The sequence below is a fragment of the Bombus affinis genome, chromosome 4, assembly GCF_024516045.1.
Source record: "Bombus affinis isolate iyBomAffi1 chromosome 4, iyBomAffi1.2, whole genome shotgun sequence".
Lineage (NCBI taxonomy): Eukaryota > Metazoa > Arthropoda > Insecta > Hymenoptera > Apidae > Bombus > Bombus affinis.
Window position 1 is genome coordinate 3,949,289 of NC_066347.1, and position 14,333 is coordinate 3,963,621.

Consider the following 14,333-nt stretch of genomic DNA (forward strand, 5'->3'; position numbering starts at 1 on the left):
GGGAGAACATTATTTTCAAATGTAATATATTAATAAACATAAAGAAAATCTATATGAATAAATAAATGAATCGCGCCAAACAAAGGTTTATGAATTATAAATTAATATGAGCAATTTTGTGAATATTTCAAGCAAAGCTCTATAGTTTGAAATATACGAAATTTTCAAATAAATTCGGCACACAAGAATTTCATGGAAAAAAAAGAAATTCTACACCGGAAACAACAATATCTATCGCATCTGCTGCCAAAAATTCGCGCGTATTACAATATATCCCATTATGTTCGCTCTTTCTGTTCCGTCCTTTCTTCTCTCATACGCTCACCTGTCGTGTTTCTATTAATTCCATTAAAGTTTATATCATCTACATACAAAAAACATCTCTCCTTTCTCTGATACGATATATATAAAATGTACCTAATATATTTCAGTTGATTTGTGTAAAGAAGATGGTATGTAAAGGCTATTTAGATTTATTTCAATTTTTACTCTTTTGCATGTTTATTTATTTACCAATTTATTATTCACTTTTCCTTGTCACGTAACGGGAACCTATCGCGTTTTCGGGATCACTGGCCACACGCGAGTCTGTTGAATGTTTCAAATATTAAAATTTAAGTGATATATTTTAGTCGATGATCACTTTCAGCTTCCAATGATATCACACACACACACACACACACACACAAACTAACACGGAATTTGAGATCGATATCGACTACTTTTTTTCTCAATTTTCGTGACATATTTGTCCAGATATGATTTAGTTGTGTTAAATAACTCGATCGTCGAGGATATAATAAATCAACAAAATTTACTCTATACGCTTTTTAGTAATTTAAGCTTCGAAGCAATTTGCATTATTAATGAAGTATGTTGCTGTAAAATGATTGCAAGTGATTAAAACACGTGACTGTTGTAAAATACATGTTCGTAGAATAGACACGCTGGTGATTTTGTTTAAAAACAGTATTTACAAAAGCAAGACGCGATCATTGGCAATTCTATACGTAGTATAATACACCCTGTATAACGCGGGGAGGGGCGGAATATTCGCGATAATTCGCGGAAAGGCTCGTTTAATCGACGTATAATACTTACTTGCTCTTTTTTCTATGTATGTATCTATATTGTTGTGTTTTTATCGTATATTGCACTTATATTAAGCTTCGTTTTACCACTTGGATTGTGAAAAATAATAATGATCTACGCTATGCAATGTATTTCTACCGCGTCACACATTATTGTGCATGAATTCTAATTGAGTGTATGCGGTGTCTTTGTGCAAAATATATGTGCGACGCTTTCACGTACAGGGTGTTGAGAAAGTCGAGGATATTTCATAAAAGTTGTCTGAACGTTTGTATATCGTGTCTTGACATTTTTTGATTGTGATTTGTTAGAAATAAAAGTGGGTAGAGAAATTTCTTTAAACGCGTACAATTATATTATTTTTGTCTTTCACATTTACGCGCTTCATGTGAGTAATCTATTGGCAATTTGTATCGCTTCGATGCTTAAGTGGAGAGTACTTAATCATGTTCGATGGAGTTAAAGTTGCAGTATCGCTTGATAGCTACTTATAAGCTTGTATATGAATTATTTATTTCGTTTCAATGGTTTCGATCAATTTTCGGTTCCTTGTCTCAGTTTCCTGAGTATTTTATAATTCTGTTAGATGTGTGTTACGTTGGGCTTTGATAAACGTAAACAATTCTAGAACATTGTAATCTATGTCCTTAAGAGAAACCTGCGTACGTAACAATATTATTGTTTTAATGAATTTCAAATGTTGAAAAGGAAAATATATTTCGATGTTAGAAATCGATATATCACCACCTTTAGATATTGCATAGTCATTACACAGATTGAAATATAAAAAAAAGTTTGAGTTTAACAGTTACAGATGAAAAATTCGTAAGTTTCAGGTAATGTTACACTACATTTTAATCTTAACAAGTATTCTTGATATTATTGACATCCTGTACGCACAATATGAACCGACACAACAGTGGTGGTAACAACTCTGCTTTAAACATAAATATCTTAAAAAAGAACATTTTTCATATTCCAATAACTCAGTTCTATAACTCTATATGATATTAAAATACCTATTACAAAATAAAAATATTCTGACTTTATTCATGTTACAATATAATTTAATAGCGATGGATAGTAAATAGTTAATTACATTATTAGTACCTATGTATAAAATATTACAAGCGCACTGCAATTGAATTGCTTGTGTTACTAAATATGTATACTTGCTATTATCTTTATTAAAACCTATAATTACAGAATATAAGAGCCATGCGAGCAGTGGATACCTAAACACATTTCTAGGAGACTTTTGGGCCCTTATTGTATTATTATTATTCACTATCATTGTTACTAATATCTAATTACATTACATAACATTATTACTAATATTATAAACTAATATCTATTAACAACTATTTTTATTGCTATCATTATTTCCTATGCAGAACAGATAAAAAATACGCGAAAAAGATTTCATTTACGCATCCTTCCCTTTAAAAGAAGTTTGTATTCTATAGAAAATATACGTAAGTAGAAACTTTCCTATTTTTTTTCTCGTTAATTTTTAATTTATTGATCAAAATTTATATGTAGTTGGAAATATAAAAAAAAAACTTGAGCGTGTAGTGGTATTTGTAAAACGATGTACAATCATAATATCGTTTCGAAACATTTGAAGCAGAGTCGTTTCACCGATTCGGTGCACAGTGTACGTCTCGCCATTTTATTTTCGCGTCAGCTTGCAAAGCAAAGAAACGAACGCGTTCGCGGGGAACGAGAATTTACGCTCGTCGGCTGTCACGGTCGTCGCTCGAATATTTCCGTTGTCGTTTTCCTTTCTGTCTCGTGCGATTATTTCCTGAATCTTGATAGAACGTTTCATTGTCCATGCTAAACATTTACAGCTTTCACGCTGGCAAATAGGATTGAATACTAAAACGCACTGAGACATGACGGTACTTTCTCACCTTTTTCATCTGACGTCTTTTCCCAATGAATTTCCTTTTCCTGGTTTATTCGGACTTCTTTCACTTGCTCACTTTTCTTTCGTCTTTCTATCACTTTATTTTCACGTATGTTTGATTCGTTGATTTGATTGAAAAGTTACAACATATCGGTTTATGCGAACTAAACTGTCGAGTGCAGCGTTTCGATTACTTTTAAATTAGATTAGAATAAGTTCGTGAGAAATTTTTCTTAGGTTCTTCCATAATAAATATCGTTTATCGGGATTAACAATATCGATAAGTATAAAGTGATTGAAATTGTTCAATCAAACTAAGGACCATCCGAATCGATACATCCAAAAGATACTAAATTTTTGGCTAGTAGGAGGTATTGAACCTCTTTGTTAATAGTTTTCAAATTGTCGAAACTATTCGAAAATCGAATTATCGTCAAGAGCTTCGTAAACTCATGATCGATTCATCCTGAATGCTAAAACTTTCTTCATAAAGATTTCGCGAGTTGACAAGTTATGTCGATTACGGAAGTTTTATGAATTTTTATCCCGTGATATTCTTCCAAAACCCTCCATAAGTGCTTAACGCGTAGAGTCTAAGGAAAAATGACGTTAATGCGTAGTTATATTGCCGGCTCCGAGAGCAGATTTGAAAACCGATGCTGACCTACTTTCGTTCCTATACGGAAAAAATTCGATAAGTCTGAAAAGGAGAGGAACAGTTTCATCGTCCGTGGCTCTTGTTTTTTCTTCCCGCTACGGTAAACAATTCGTTTTCCAACTTTTTCTCCCCTTGTGGAAACGTACAACGCTTACAGTTCCATATGATGCGACGAATGTTGCGAAAAAGAATTTTAAACGAGTCTCTCAGCCTCTTGTTAATTAATTTCTAAAAGTTTAAAAGTTACCCTATTTCCCTTATTCCTTTCTTGTTTTTATTTTAATGTAGATGCAATTAGATTGCTGTTAGATTAGTTTTTTTTTTTTATTTGGATAGATCGTTTCCAGATTTATTTTTAGTTTTATTATTTTTAATTGGCCTTTCTTCATCCGAGGAAATAGTTTAATGAGATTGATATTTGTGCCTCCGCAGTATTTTTTCGTAATTTATTCTGTAAAATTGATAAATGTCAGGTATCTAACGAGTAAATGGCATACACACATATATTCATATTATCATTATTATTATATATACATATAATGTCTTTTCATTTTTATTCAAATTCACGAATGTAGTATCAATAATTTTCCATTATTTCCTCCCAATACCATCTTATCCACATAAACAATTTCATGACTGATTTACGAAATATTTTATTCGACTAATAAAGAAGATTGGCAACAAGCTGATTCTGCGTGGATTTCAAATGGAGATCAGGTCCTTTTAGAATAATATTTCCACATTTTTTCAATCTCATCTCATTTAGCAATCTCATCGGGAGTTCTGTACGCTATCAATATGGCGCCATTAAACTTGCGCTAATAATCAGGAACGAATCTCGAAGCAGGATAGTACCGTGTGATTAATCTGATGAAAACTGAAATTGCGAGAGAACTGCCACATTCGAATCAATGTACGTATGCTCGGATTCCTTTGTCACTACTACTTGATGAGTTATAAAGCGGATCATGCATTTGGTCGAACTATAAAAAAGATTCACACGTTCTCTGTGATCTCTATACACGTAGTCATTAATTTATTATTTTAATCTATGTTAACACATTACAGAGTCATTCGTCACGATCTGGTTTTACTGAAAAACATCCTCCATAGTAAATGTGTCTCGTTCAAAGCTATTGACAAAGTCTGCATCTTATTCCAATCATTTGTGTATCTGACCATTATATTATCATACCTATAGAGTGTTTGCTCTTAAGAGAGATTAATCGAAGTAAATACAAGAAATTCCCCTTTTCTCGGAGTCATTAAACTTACGTAGCTGAAAGAAGTAATGCATCTGGAATATCTCCAATATAGTAACACATTCCGTACATGGCTCACAGATGACCTATATTAAACTTTCCGTTCATCAATCTTTAGGCCATTTAGCAAAATCATAAAGTCACTTCAGTCGTAATATCTGTTTGATGACAGACTACGTGAAATTGGTGTAACACGGAATATGTTAATAATCTGTTCCGAATGTATGATGATAACCCAGGTGCAGATTTCTGCCAATACCTATGGATGCTATCTATATGTATACTATCCGTCCATTATTAACGAAAATCCTGAATAATATCGCGGCAGCCGAACGAGCTTAAATTTTCAGTGCACAGATATATCGCCGTTGGCGAACTAGGGAGCTTTTCAGATGGATCCGTGTTCGGGGCCGAGCTGTGGCGCTCGCTAGTAGGGATAGTGCATGTTGTGTTCGACGTGTGTTGTAATGGGAGGGCACCGGGGGTTCAGTCTCTGATGATCCAGGTGGCAAAAAAGGCGAGCGTACTGAAGAGGCGAAAATCGAGGAACCGGATGGACGTTCAACAACAGCAACAGTTACCACCGGTTACGATATCCGGTGGTGTGTCCAGTGGCGGTGCTACTGGCGACACCGGGGGTCAGAATGACAACCAACGGATGGAGAACGAGGGCGACGTAATCTTCTACATGGAGGAACCGAAGGCCGGTACACCTAATCGTGCTAGACGCGACAATCGGTGAGTCGAGGCATCGATTGTTCTTTTTTGTTAATTTAGTAAAGCTGACGAACATTGCCGGTAGGAGCGGAAAATTAACATGTTAAGCGCCGTGTTGATCATCGGTAACCGATAGTATACTTTAGTAGTTGGTTGGTAACCATTTTGCTTGGAATTCTTTTTTAGTAATATTTGCATAACATACGACAAGTTTATTTTAAAGTAAAAAAATCTGTTCATAAATGTTAATCCAAACCAGTAAATCTTGATAACAAGACAGCAAATCTACGATCATGACATTGATAACCCAATATGTTATAATTTTAGACCTTTCATCTTATTAAATCAATGCCAGTCTTTGATTGATTCCTTTTATAGTGACAGTTGATTGTACACGTGAAAAATACACAATTTTTGCAACTGATTTTAAAATCAACGAGAAACCTCATCTTAAATCAATAAATACGACTCGACTCGTTAAAGTTAAAAATGAAATTTCATTTCCTTCAAATTCATTACACTGTAACTGTGTATATTTGAATAATTCGAATAAAATAATCGAATAAAATGATCCCTGAAAATAGGAATTCACTAACTCACTGTTTCCTTAACAATTTCACTTTCCAATAATATGAGTTAACGTTCGAATAAACAGATGTGACTTCTATCCGATTCAATCCTGTAGAAACTTTAATTTTCAGTTTGCATCTTTCTATTAGAATAGAATTTATATCGATTTAATGATATTATTAAATTGATAAGCAATTTTAGGTTTCACTAAAATGTTTTATTCGACGAAGATTTAAAGAAATTTACAAACTACGAATTTAGATTGCTTATTGTTGCTTAGTGGTCTGACAATATTAATTAATTATTTTTTCTTTATTCTTTATACTTCTTTATTTTTATACATTATTCGACTTTGAATACATTTTTATTACCTAACTAACAATATTTTACTTAGACTAATTTTTTGCATCATGGTTCTAAGTGGATATATATATAAATACATACTAAGTAGAATAAAATAGGACAAAATGGCATAATATAAAAGGAATTTGTAGGTTTGCACCAATCAATATTTGATAAATAATCTTCGGGTTATCGCGGTTATTCAAATTTCAGTTTGAGTAATAAATCTTTTAATGAAGTCATTTTCTTTTTTTCATAGTGAAATACTTTTACTGGCCACTTTTAATTTCGGATTAAATAATTTGGAATATCGTACACAGACTCCAATCGATCTACAGATTAGACATAAATAGCTTTCGTAGTATACGAGAAAATTAAACAAAAATCACATTTTATTCAACGTTTTATGACACAGACCGTCGATGCGGGCGTTTGATTCAAAACTTCGAGCCACGGTTCCATAACTTTCAATATTATTCAGTTCTCAAATAAACTTGCAAATTGAGTTCTATAGTCTGCGCTTGGAAATGAGGTCCCGCGAACTTATTGAATTTTTAAATAAGCCTCTGGAATATCCAATTTTGAAATGACCAGTGAATCGACAAGATACAAGCTATAGATAATGAATTTTTCTTTTATAGCTCTATCATTTTAACGAGTCGGGCAAAAATTGCCTACTATAAATGCGACTTTGATAGAAATATTTGTTCCTACCATCAAGAACGTTTAATTATACAATCCTCCTTATTTTAATATTCCAGTTATCTTTGTAAAATTAATCGAGCGACTTTACTTCGAGATATCATCCTTATTTAATTGAGCTTCAGATTATGGTGGGTTTTCTTTGCTAACTATGATATTGTTGCATTGTAACGAGGAATAATGATATTATCCCCTTACTATGTTCATACGAAATCTCATAATATTTTCTTTTTGCGGAACGAAACATAAAACGTTGATGTGAAAATGAAAAGAGTAATCTAAGCAGTAGTCTAGTTACTTAATTTTGAAATTCGCTCCAGAGAGAAGCTTAGAAGCCGACTGATATAACAATTCCTACGATTTAATATTTAAAAATTTATACATGCATTTAAAATATATTTGAACCAAAATCTTCTAAATAAATTCTCCTTATAAACCCTCCGCTACTTTCTAGTCTTCTAGTTGTACGTACATTTTTTTTTTCTTTTTCTTGTATTGATCCGCCGACTTTAGACAATAGATAACTGGTGCGAAAAAATTTCATTTGCTCGAGCATCAAACGCGGATAAAATGGAGCATGTGAAGTGTGCGTAAGAGTCGGGAACGGAGAAAATCTTTGGAAATTTCGCGGGGAAATAATGGCTGGTTCGGGAAAGTTGGCGTGACAGGAAACGTCAACCGGCTGAAGGGCACTTTCTCTGGAGCGGTTTTGAACGTCGAACGAACTAGTTCTTGAGTTTGGTAGTGTGAGTAGCGTATTTCCGGTTGGCAGGGGAAGCCTCTTCACCTCGCAGACGAGCTCCGTCACGGAGGCTACCAGCGATGAAATCGACATTGATATCGAGGAACCGCAGAGAGTCACCACGTAAGTACGATTTTCTTTCTGTCATCTTGCTGGATTTTCGTATAAAGATACGAAGAAAAGTGTTTTAACCGAGAGATGGAGGCAAACTACAACAACGTTGTGATTTTGTGTTATGGAAATGTCTTTTGTAAGTTACCTTCCTTTGATTGAGTCGATTGATTAAATCGGATTTGCAGAGTTGATTGGATAAATCGAGATATAGGTAACTCTTTTGATTTGTGATTATATGTAGCGTTGCTTTAACGTTTACGAAGTACTTTTTGAAGAATGAAAAAAATTTGTAAGTACATATATGCTAATGCGCGAAACAGTAATTTGATATTGAACAAATTTGTGCCTGTATTTCGTAGAGACTTAAACGAGACAATGAATAATTGTTGACATAATTTAGAGTTTATCAAATGGTACCTAGTATTATAGAAATCTATGAATAATTTGTAGGATGAATAAAAAGGTCTTTTCATTAACTGTCGCTCGATTCGATATAATTTAGAGTCGACAAAGTACATAGCACATATGTAAAAAAAGGAAACAAAATTTGAATGTTAATAATACATGTTTAGAAATATAAAACAATAAAACAAACATTTCTTAACAAATTTTCATCCAAATGTCATTAAAATTAATTATTAGACGATCCAGATACTTAAATACAAAAAGCACGTGTCATCATGTCGAAATGAAATCGTCAAGAAACTTTTCCCACTCTAAAATTATCTAGTAGAAATTTCATTAATCTCCAAAATATTCACAATTATTAAAAAAAAAAAAAAAAAAAAAAAAAACAGTGATATTTTTGTCGATGTCTAAATGGAACTGCCTTGGAAAAACTGGCAACGATAGTATCGTTCGATTATTTTTCGTTTGCACGTCGGGTCTGATAACAGCAAGCAAAATCAAGGCATAGGCGAGAATAGAGGAAGCCTACATCTTCATGCAAATTACTTTCATTTTGCATGCGGAATCGATATTAACCGGAGAATTTTCGTCCAGCACGTTTGGTTTCTGTAATACATGCTGGAAACAGCTCGAAACGGTACCGTACAGTATGCATCCGATTCAACGATTCGGATCTCGTTAATGTTAAACGTGCCGCGATTCATGGTCTTTCTGCTATTCGATCGATCTCGAGAATCGCTGCAAAGCAAGTAGGTAAAACGTGCGACGAACAGAAATTTAAATGTGCTCGAGAATCGCTGTTGAATGCAAGCAGCAATTATTGAGTGTAACAACGACTCGTTTTGTGGGGGTAAAGAGCGCTTGTACCATACACGTATTTCTTTCTATCTCAATCTAGAACTTTGTATTAGGTTGTTGCAAAATTTTCTTTCGTTTTGTAAGGAAATATCGGATGCACAACGCTTTTTGTTTTATTATTTTATCGAATTAGATATAATCCATTTAATTCTATTGGAACGAAATAAAACAAAAAGTGTGAGCATCTATTATTCTTTTACAAAACGAAAGAAACTTTTGCGACAATCTAATATTAATATGCTACTTATTTAAAACAAATTTTTAAAAATTATCCCTTTAAAGATTCTTGCGCCGATTCATTAAGGATAATTGTGCTAACGAAATATTTTATCCGCAGTACCTCTCAATCAATTTATGTCATTGAATCTTATTTTTTAACGTTGTGGTCACGAAAAGAATATCAAAGACTTGCTTAATATCTTGTTTGTCACTATTTCTATAGTCTGTCGTTCATACAAATAGATCATACAAATACTTTTCGTGCCTCTGATTTAGATATTGAGCTTTCATGAACTGTCTCTTGTTCTAATTTCTAATATTTTTCATGCATCTTGCCGACATTTTCCTCGAAAAGCTACTACCAACAATTATCCTCCCCTGGTCTCGTCGAGGAAGAATTTTTTCAAAATTTTCCTCAAAGTGTTATTATCAAAAATTATCGCCGCGAGTAAACCAACAGCAAAGTTGGTAATATGTTAGGAAAGCAAATTCCGAGCACGTGGCATTGACATTTCGAGGAAGTCTCCGTTCTCGAAAGCGGAATGGAGCGTTACCTTGCGGCGGCTCTCGTGAAAAGCTCCTCTTCTCTACTCGTCTGTTTCTTTCTCTCTTTCCCTCGCCCACTTCAAAAAGCACGGAACGTAAGTGCTTTTTTCACTGGTGCATTACTTCGCTTCATGGACGGCCTACATTCTTTGCAAGCCTGGCACTCGAACCTCCGACACAAAGACAAGTCGCGTTCAGAATTTTTCTTTTTCTCCCGATCTTCTCGCTGCCCCGCGACGCACATCCCTAACGTTTGATTCGCGAGTCGCATCTCTCTCTCTCTCTCTCTCTCTCTCTCTCTCGCTCTGTTTCCTTTTTTCTCTATTTTATTTTTTGCTTTTCTAGCTTTTCGGAGCTCGAGTTTCCCGCGTTTCATCGCTGAAACGTGAAATCGTTTGTGAAAATAAGCGGTCGGCGGCTGGCCAACCGTTTTGTCGAGCCACTCCAATTTTTCCTGTGAATTAAGAATTTTCGACTCGCGAATTGAGAATAGATAAGTCGAATGACGAAATTTTGCCGATGAGCAAACAAACATCTTCCGGTAGATTTATAGATAGATAGATAGATAAAGTGCTGAAAAATACTCTCCATTTATGCAGATTGTTTAGAGAAAGGGTGTTTAGTATTTGAATTGAATAACCGAATCTTGTATATTATTTTCATCTGGTAATGTTACTGTAATTTTTCTGTAATTTATCTATAAAATCAAATCTATAAAATCTATATAATCTTTCCAATGCAAACTTTGGCAAATGAAAAATCGCGAGTAATGAGAGTCTTTACTGTATAATATCACGATAAGAAAGCTGGTCAATCTTTGGTACAATTTCAAACTCATTTGAATAATTTCTCATTACTACGTTTAATACTGAAAACGTAAGGTCACAAAACAAAGAATTTATTGTATTAATGTTTCATTTTCGTTTCAGTTTCAGTTTCTAGGAAAACATGTACACGTTCAAAAAATGATAAAAATTGTAATTATTCAATTTTGCAGTTTCCCGAACGGTTCAGCATTTCTTTAAATATTACCTTGTTCTACTATAAATTTAAAATAATTCAAGATTTAAAAATAATACATCATAATACGTATTTCAGTCAATAGCTAACTAAACTAAATTTCTGTGTCCACATAATTTGTAGAAATATATTAATTAACTCGAGTAATTTAGCGTTATAAGAATAAGAAGCAATAAGAGCGCAAATTACTCGTAAAATTCCATGACACAGAACAGGGAACAACCAGCGAACATCGCATCGTTTCTCATAAACTCGCATCATCAATTGCGACACTAATAAACGTCAAAAGTGTGCCACTGACGAGATTGTTGAAATAACACGAGTCTTTTCTTAGAGGAATACATATGCATGTAAAATCCTCCCTGTTCCATTTATGTACGTCTCTCAATGAGAATACGTCTTTACTCGCGGTAAGACAGCATTGAATAGTAAACAACCGAAGGACAGCCACTTTTCTCGAGAATGTCCTTGTGAGATAGATAGCACGCGTATCATTTAAAACAGTCAGTAGAATTGTGAGCTGACAACGGAAAATATTTTCGATAAGCAAAGTTATACGAGTGTTGACGATCTATAGTCGGTGTTGGATAATAAAATAAATTCTCTACTTGTGTCAAGTTTCTCTTCCTTTTATCACTTTCAATCAAATTCTTTTGGACCGTTCTTATATTTTCCCTTCTATTTTTTCCGTTTTTGAATCGAATCTAGCTCGATTTTCTTAGACTTTCAGTTTTTGTAAATAATAATTCGAACAGAGGAACAAATTTTATTTCGATACGAAATAGTAAACGATTCATAAACATAATCTTATGTATAAGACAGATTCGTGTAAACGGAAGCGAAGAAATATTAATTGTGATGCGAACGGTGAATCATTATGTAATGACGTATATGTATATTGGAAAATTTGTTTGTTACCGGTGTGATTAATTGACCGAAAATAGAATCATTATAATTTTCAGGCTAACGGAAGCACATCGAAACGCCATAAGGGCGATCAGGAAGATTAAGTACTTCGTGGCCAGGAGGAAGTTTCAGCAAGCACGGAAACCGTACGATGTGCGCGATGTGATCGAACAGTATAGTCAAGGTCACTTGAACATGATGGTTCGGATTAAGGTAAGTTTTTGTTCCTACTTTTTTCGTATTATTATGAAACTACTGTATACGAGTTAGTTATTGATAGACAGAAATAGTTTGAAATATAAAAATTAATAATTACTACGATACAATATGATAGTACAGGGATAATTAAATAAAATAAACTTTAGATATATGTAAATATATAGATTGTGCAACTTTCAAATTACATATACCTTTAGTTGCAACTATGTTCTATAATTAAATTAAAAAGTTACCACTGCAGCAACATTGTTAACAAATTAAGGTTTTTAGGTGAAACAATTGCCTTTGGACAAATTGTCCACATTGTAGTTTCAAATCATATTGTTCTACTTGAACTATAGTTCTGGAACATTATCAGAGAACTCAATTCGCAAGTTGCACATTTGTCATGCTAACTTCCTTCCTTGAATTTATGAAATGTCAAGTTACCGTTGCGAGGTCCAAAAACTGTACACTAGAAAACAGGAAAGTAAAAAATCATGTAACTTCCTAGCTGAAATTTTCGCGAAACATTCTTCCTTATGGCATTCTGAACAAGAAATAGTGCCTTAGACTTTCATCTTTTCGTTTTACGAACCCTATTGCAAAGAAAAGAAAGATTTCAAGAAGGAATTTTGATTAAGAGGAAAGCTGAATCCTTTAAGAGACTCGCGAAGCTCGCAAGTTCTATCGCTAATGCGAATATTAATGTTTACCTGTGTACACACGCAGGTCAAATATTTGAGCAAAGCAGGAAAGATATAAAAGATGGACGAAAATATCTTTCATGTTCAAATATAAATCTTCGTAGGTAATTTTCGAAAAAATTGCTAAGAGGCCGAAGGAAACTTTTATATTTGCGAACAGCAGGAAAGTTCCGTCATTATACGAACAAATAAAAGCACAAGAGTTATGAATAGAAAAAGAGAAACGAAAAAATCACATAATATCACGCATCAATATTTTTTATTCGAAAAACATTTTTTCCTAACATATTAGTTTCCAATTAAATTATTTCTATTTTAGATATCAATTTCTCCCACTATTTTGTGGCCTTAAAGCGTCAATCTTAATATTTAAAAAATCACATATGTATAACTTGTCAAATCAAACAACAAAATCTTATTAAAAAAACAAAATAGCAGAAACAATGACATTTGAAAATCAACACATCAGAAGTTGCATCATTTTCGATTTTTAACTGAAGAAAAACACTGATGAAGATACGAATATAATTTTTTTCTTCGTTGATCGTACATCAATTTCACACATAATCAAATTTATATTCGTTAATTATCAAAAACACAAATATTTCGAAAAATGAAATATATTACATTTCTCTAGTAAACTAATTAATGAGCAAAAAAAGAAAGAGATGGAAAAAGTAACAAAAATGGACTCGTTAATAATATCGGATCGTATCGACGCTTATTGAAAATTCTCTTTATCGCCATCTGCGCGAATACTCGCCGATTCTCCGTTAAATGCAAAAATAAAAAAAGAAAAAAAAATAACGGAAAAGGAAAAATAGCAAAGAGAATAGAAAAAAAGAAATCGGTCATCGAGGCGAGTAACGTTTAGCATTTCGCGATAGAACGTGCTGTGAGCTGTGGCTGAGAGACAATGGCAGCTGTTACGTCGCGTATCATTTCTCATCGGAGAAATGCAGATTTCGCGTTGTCGACAATTATTACGTCTCTGCCAATCGCTGCGGGCGAATAAAGCCAATGTCAGATCACGGGACAACAGAGTTGTCAATAGAAGGAACGACAGGTCTAGGTTAGGTGATCGGCTGTCGACATAATAGCGTAACCAATTGGAATTGTATCAAGCATACTCGTGTGCTTGAACTTTGCCATGTTTTAAGGGATAACCCTTCATTAATAGAAAGTAAAAACCGTTTCTCTTTAATATGACTTTATTTCGTTATGCTTGCGAATATTTTTTTCGATTATTGGGCCAGTATAACGTTGATATATTATATCGATATATCATGAGAAGATGGTTGCTATTAGGATGCTATAAAATTAATTGAACTATTGTACGAATTATGGTTAAGACTTGGAT

General features: G+C 33.6%; 2 protein-coding genes across 13 annotated transcripts in view; one reads left to right on the forward strand and one right to left on the reverse strand.

Moving 5' to 3' along the window:
* The window catches only part of LOC126915589 (phospholipase DDHD1-like), a 410,369-nt gene that overhangs the window by 165,309 nt on the left and 230,727 nt on the right, over window positions 1–14,333 (reverse strand). The gene's annotated exons all lie outside the window — the stretch shown is intronic.
* The window catches only part of LOC126915585 (potassium voltage-gated channel subfamily KQT member 1), a 143,532-nt gene that overhangs the window by 122,336 nt on the left and 6,863 nt on the right, over window positions 1–14,333 (forward strand). For 6 of the 12 annotated variants that reach the window (XM_050720381.1, XM_050720385.1, XM_050720379.1 and 3 more), the window contains 4 exons: window positions 432–452; window positions 5,415–5,662; window positions 8,010–8,120; window positions 12,125–12,281. In XM_050720381.1, the coding sequence (XP_050576338.1) occupies window positions 432–452; window positions 5,415–5,662; window positions 8,010–8,120; window positions 12,125–12,281 (537 nt within the window). The remainder of the gene's footprint in view (window positions 1–431; window positions 453–5,414; window positions 5,663–8,009; window positions 8,121–12,124; window positions 12,282–14,333) is intronic. The other 6 variants (XM_050720383.1, XM_050720386.1, XM_050720376.1 and 3 more) reach the window with 5 other exon arrangements.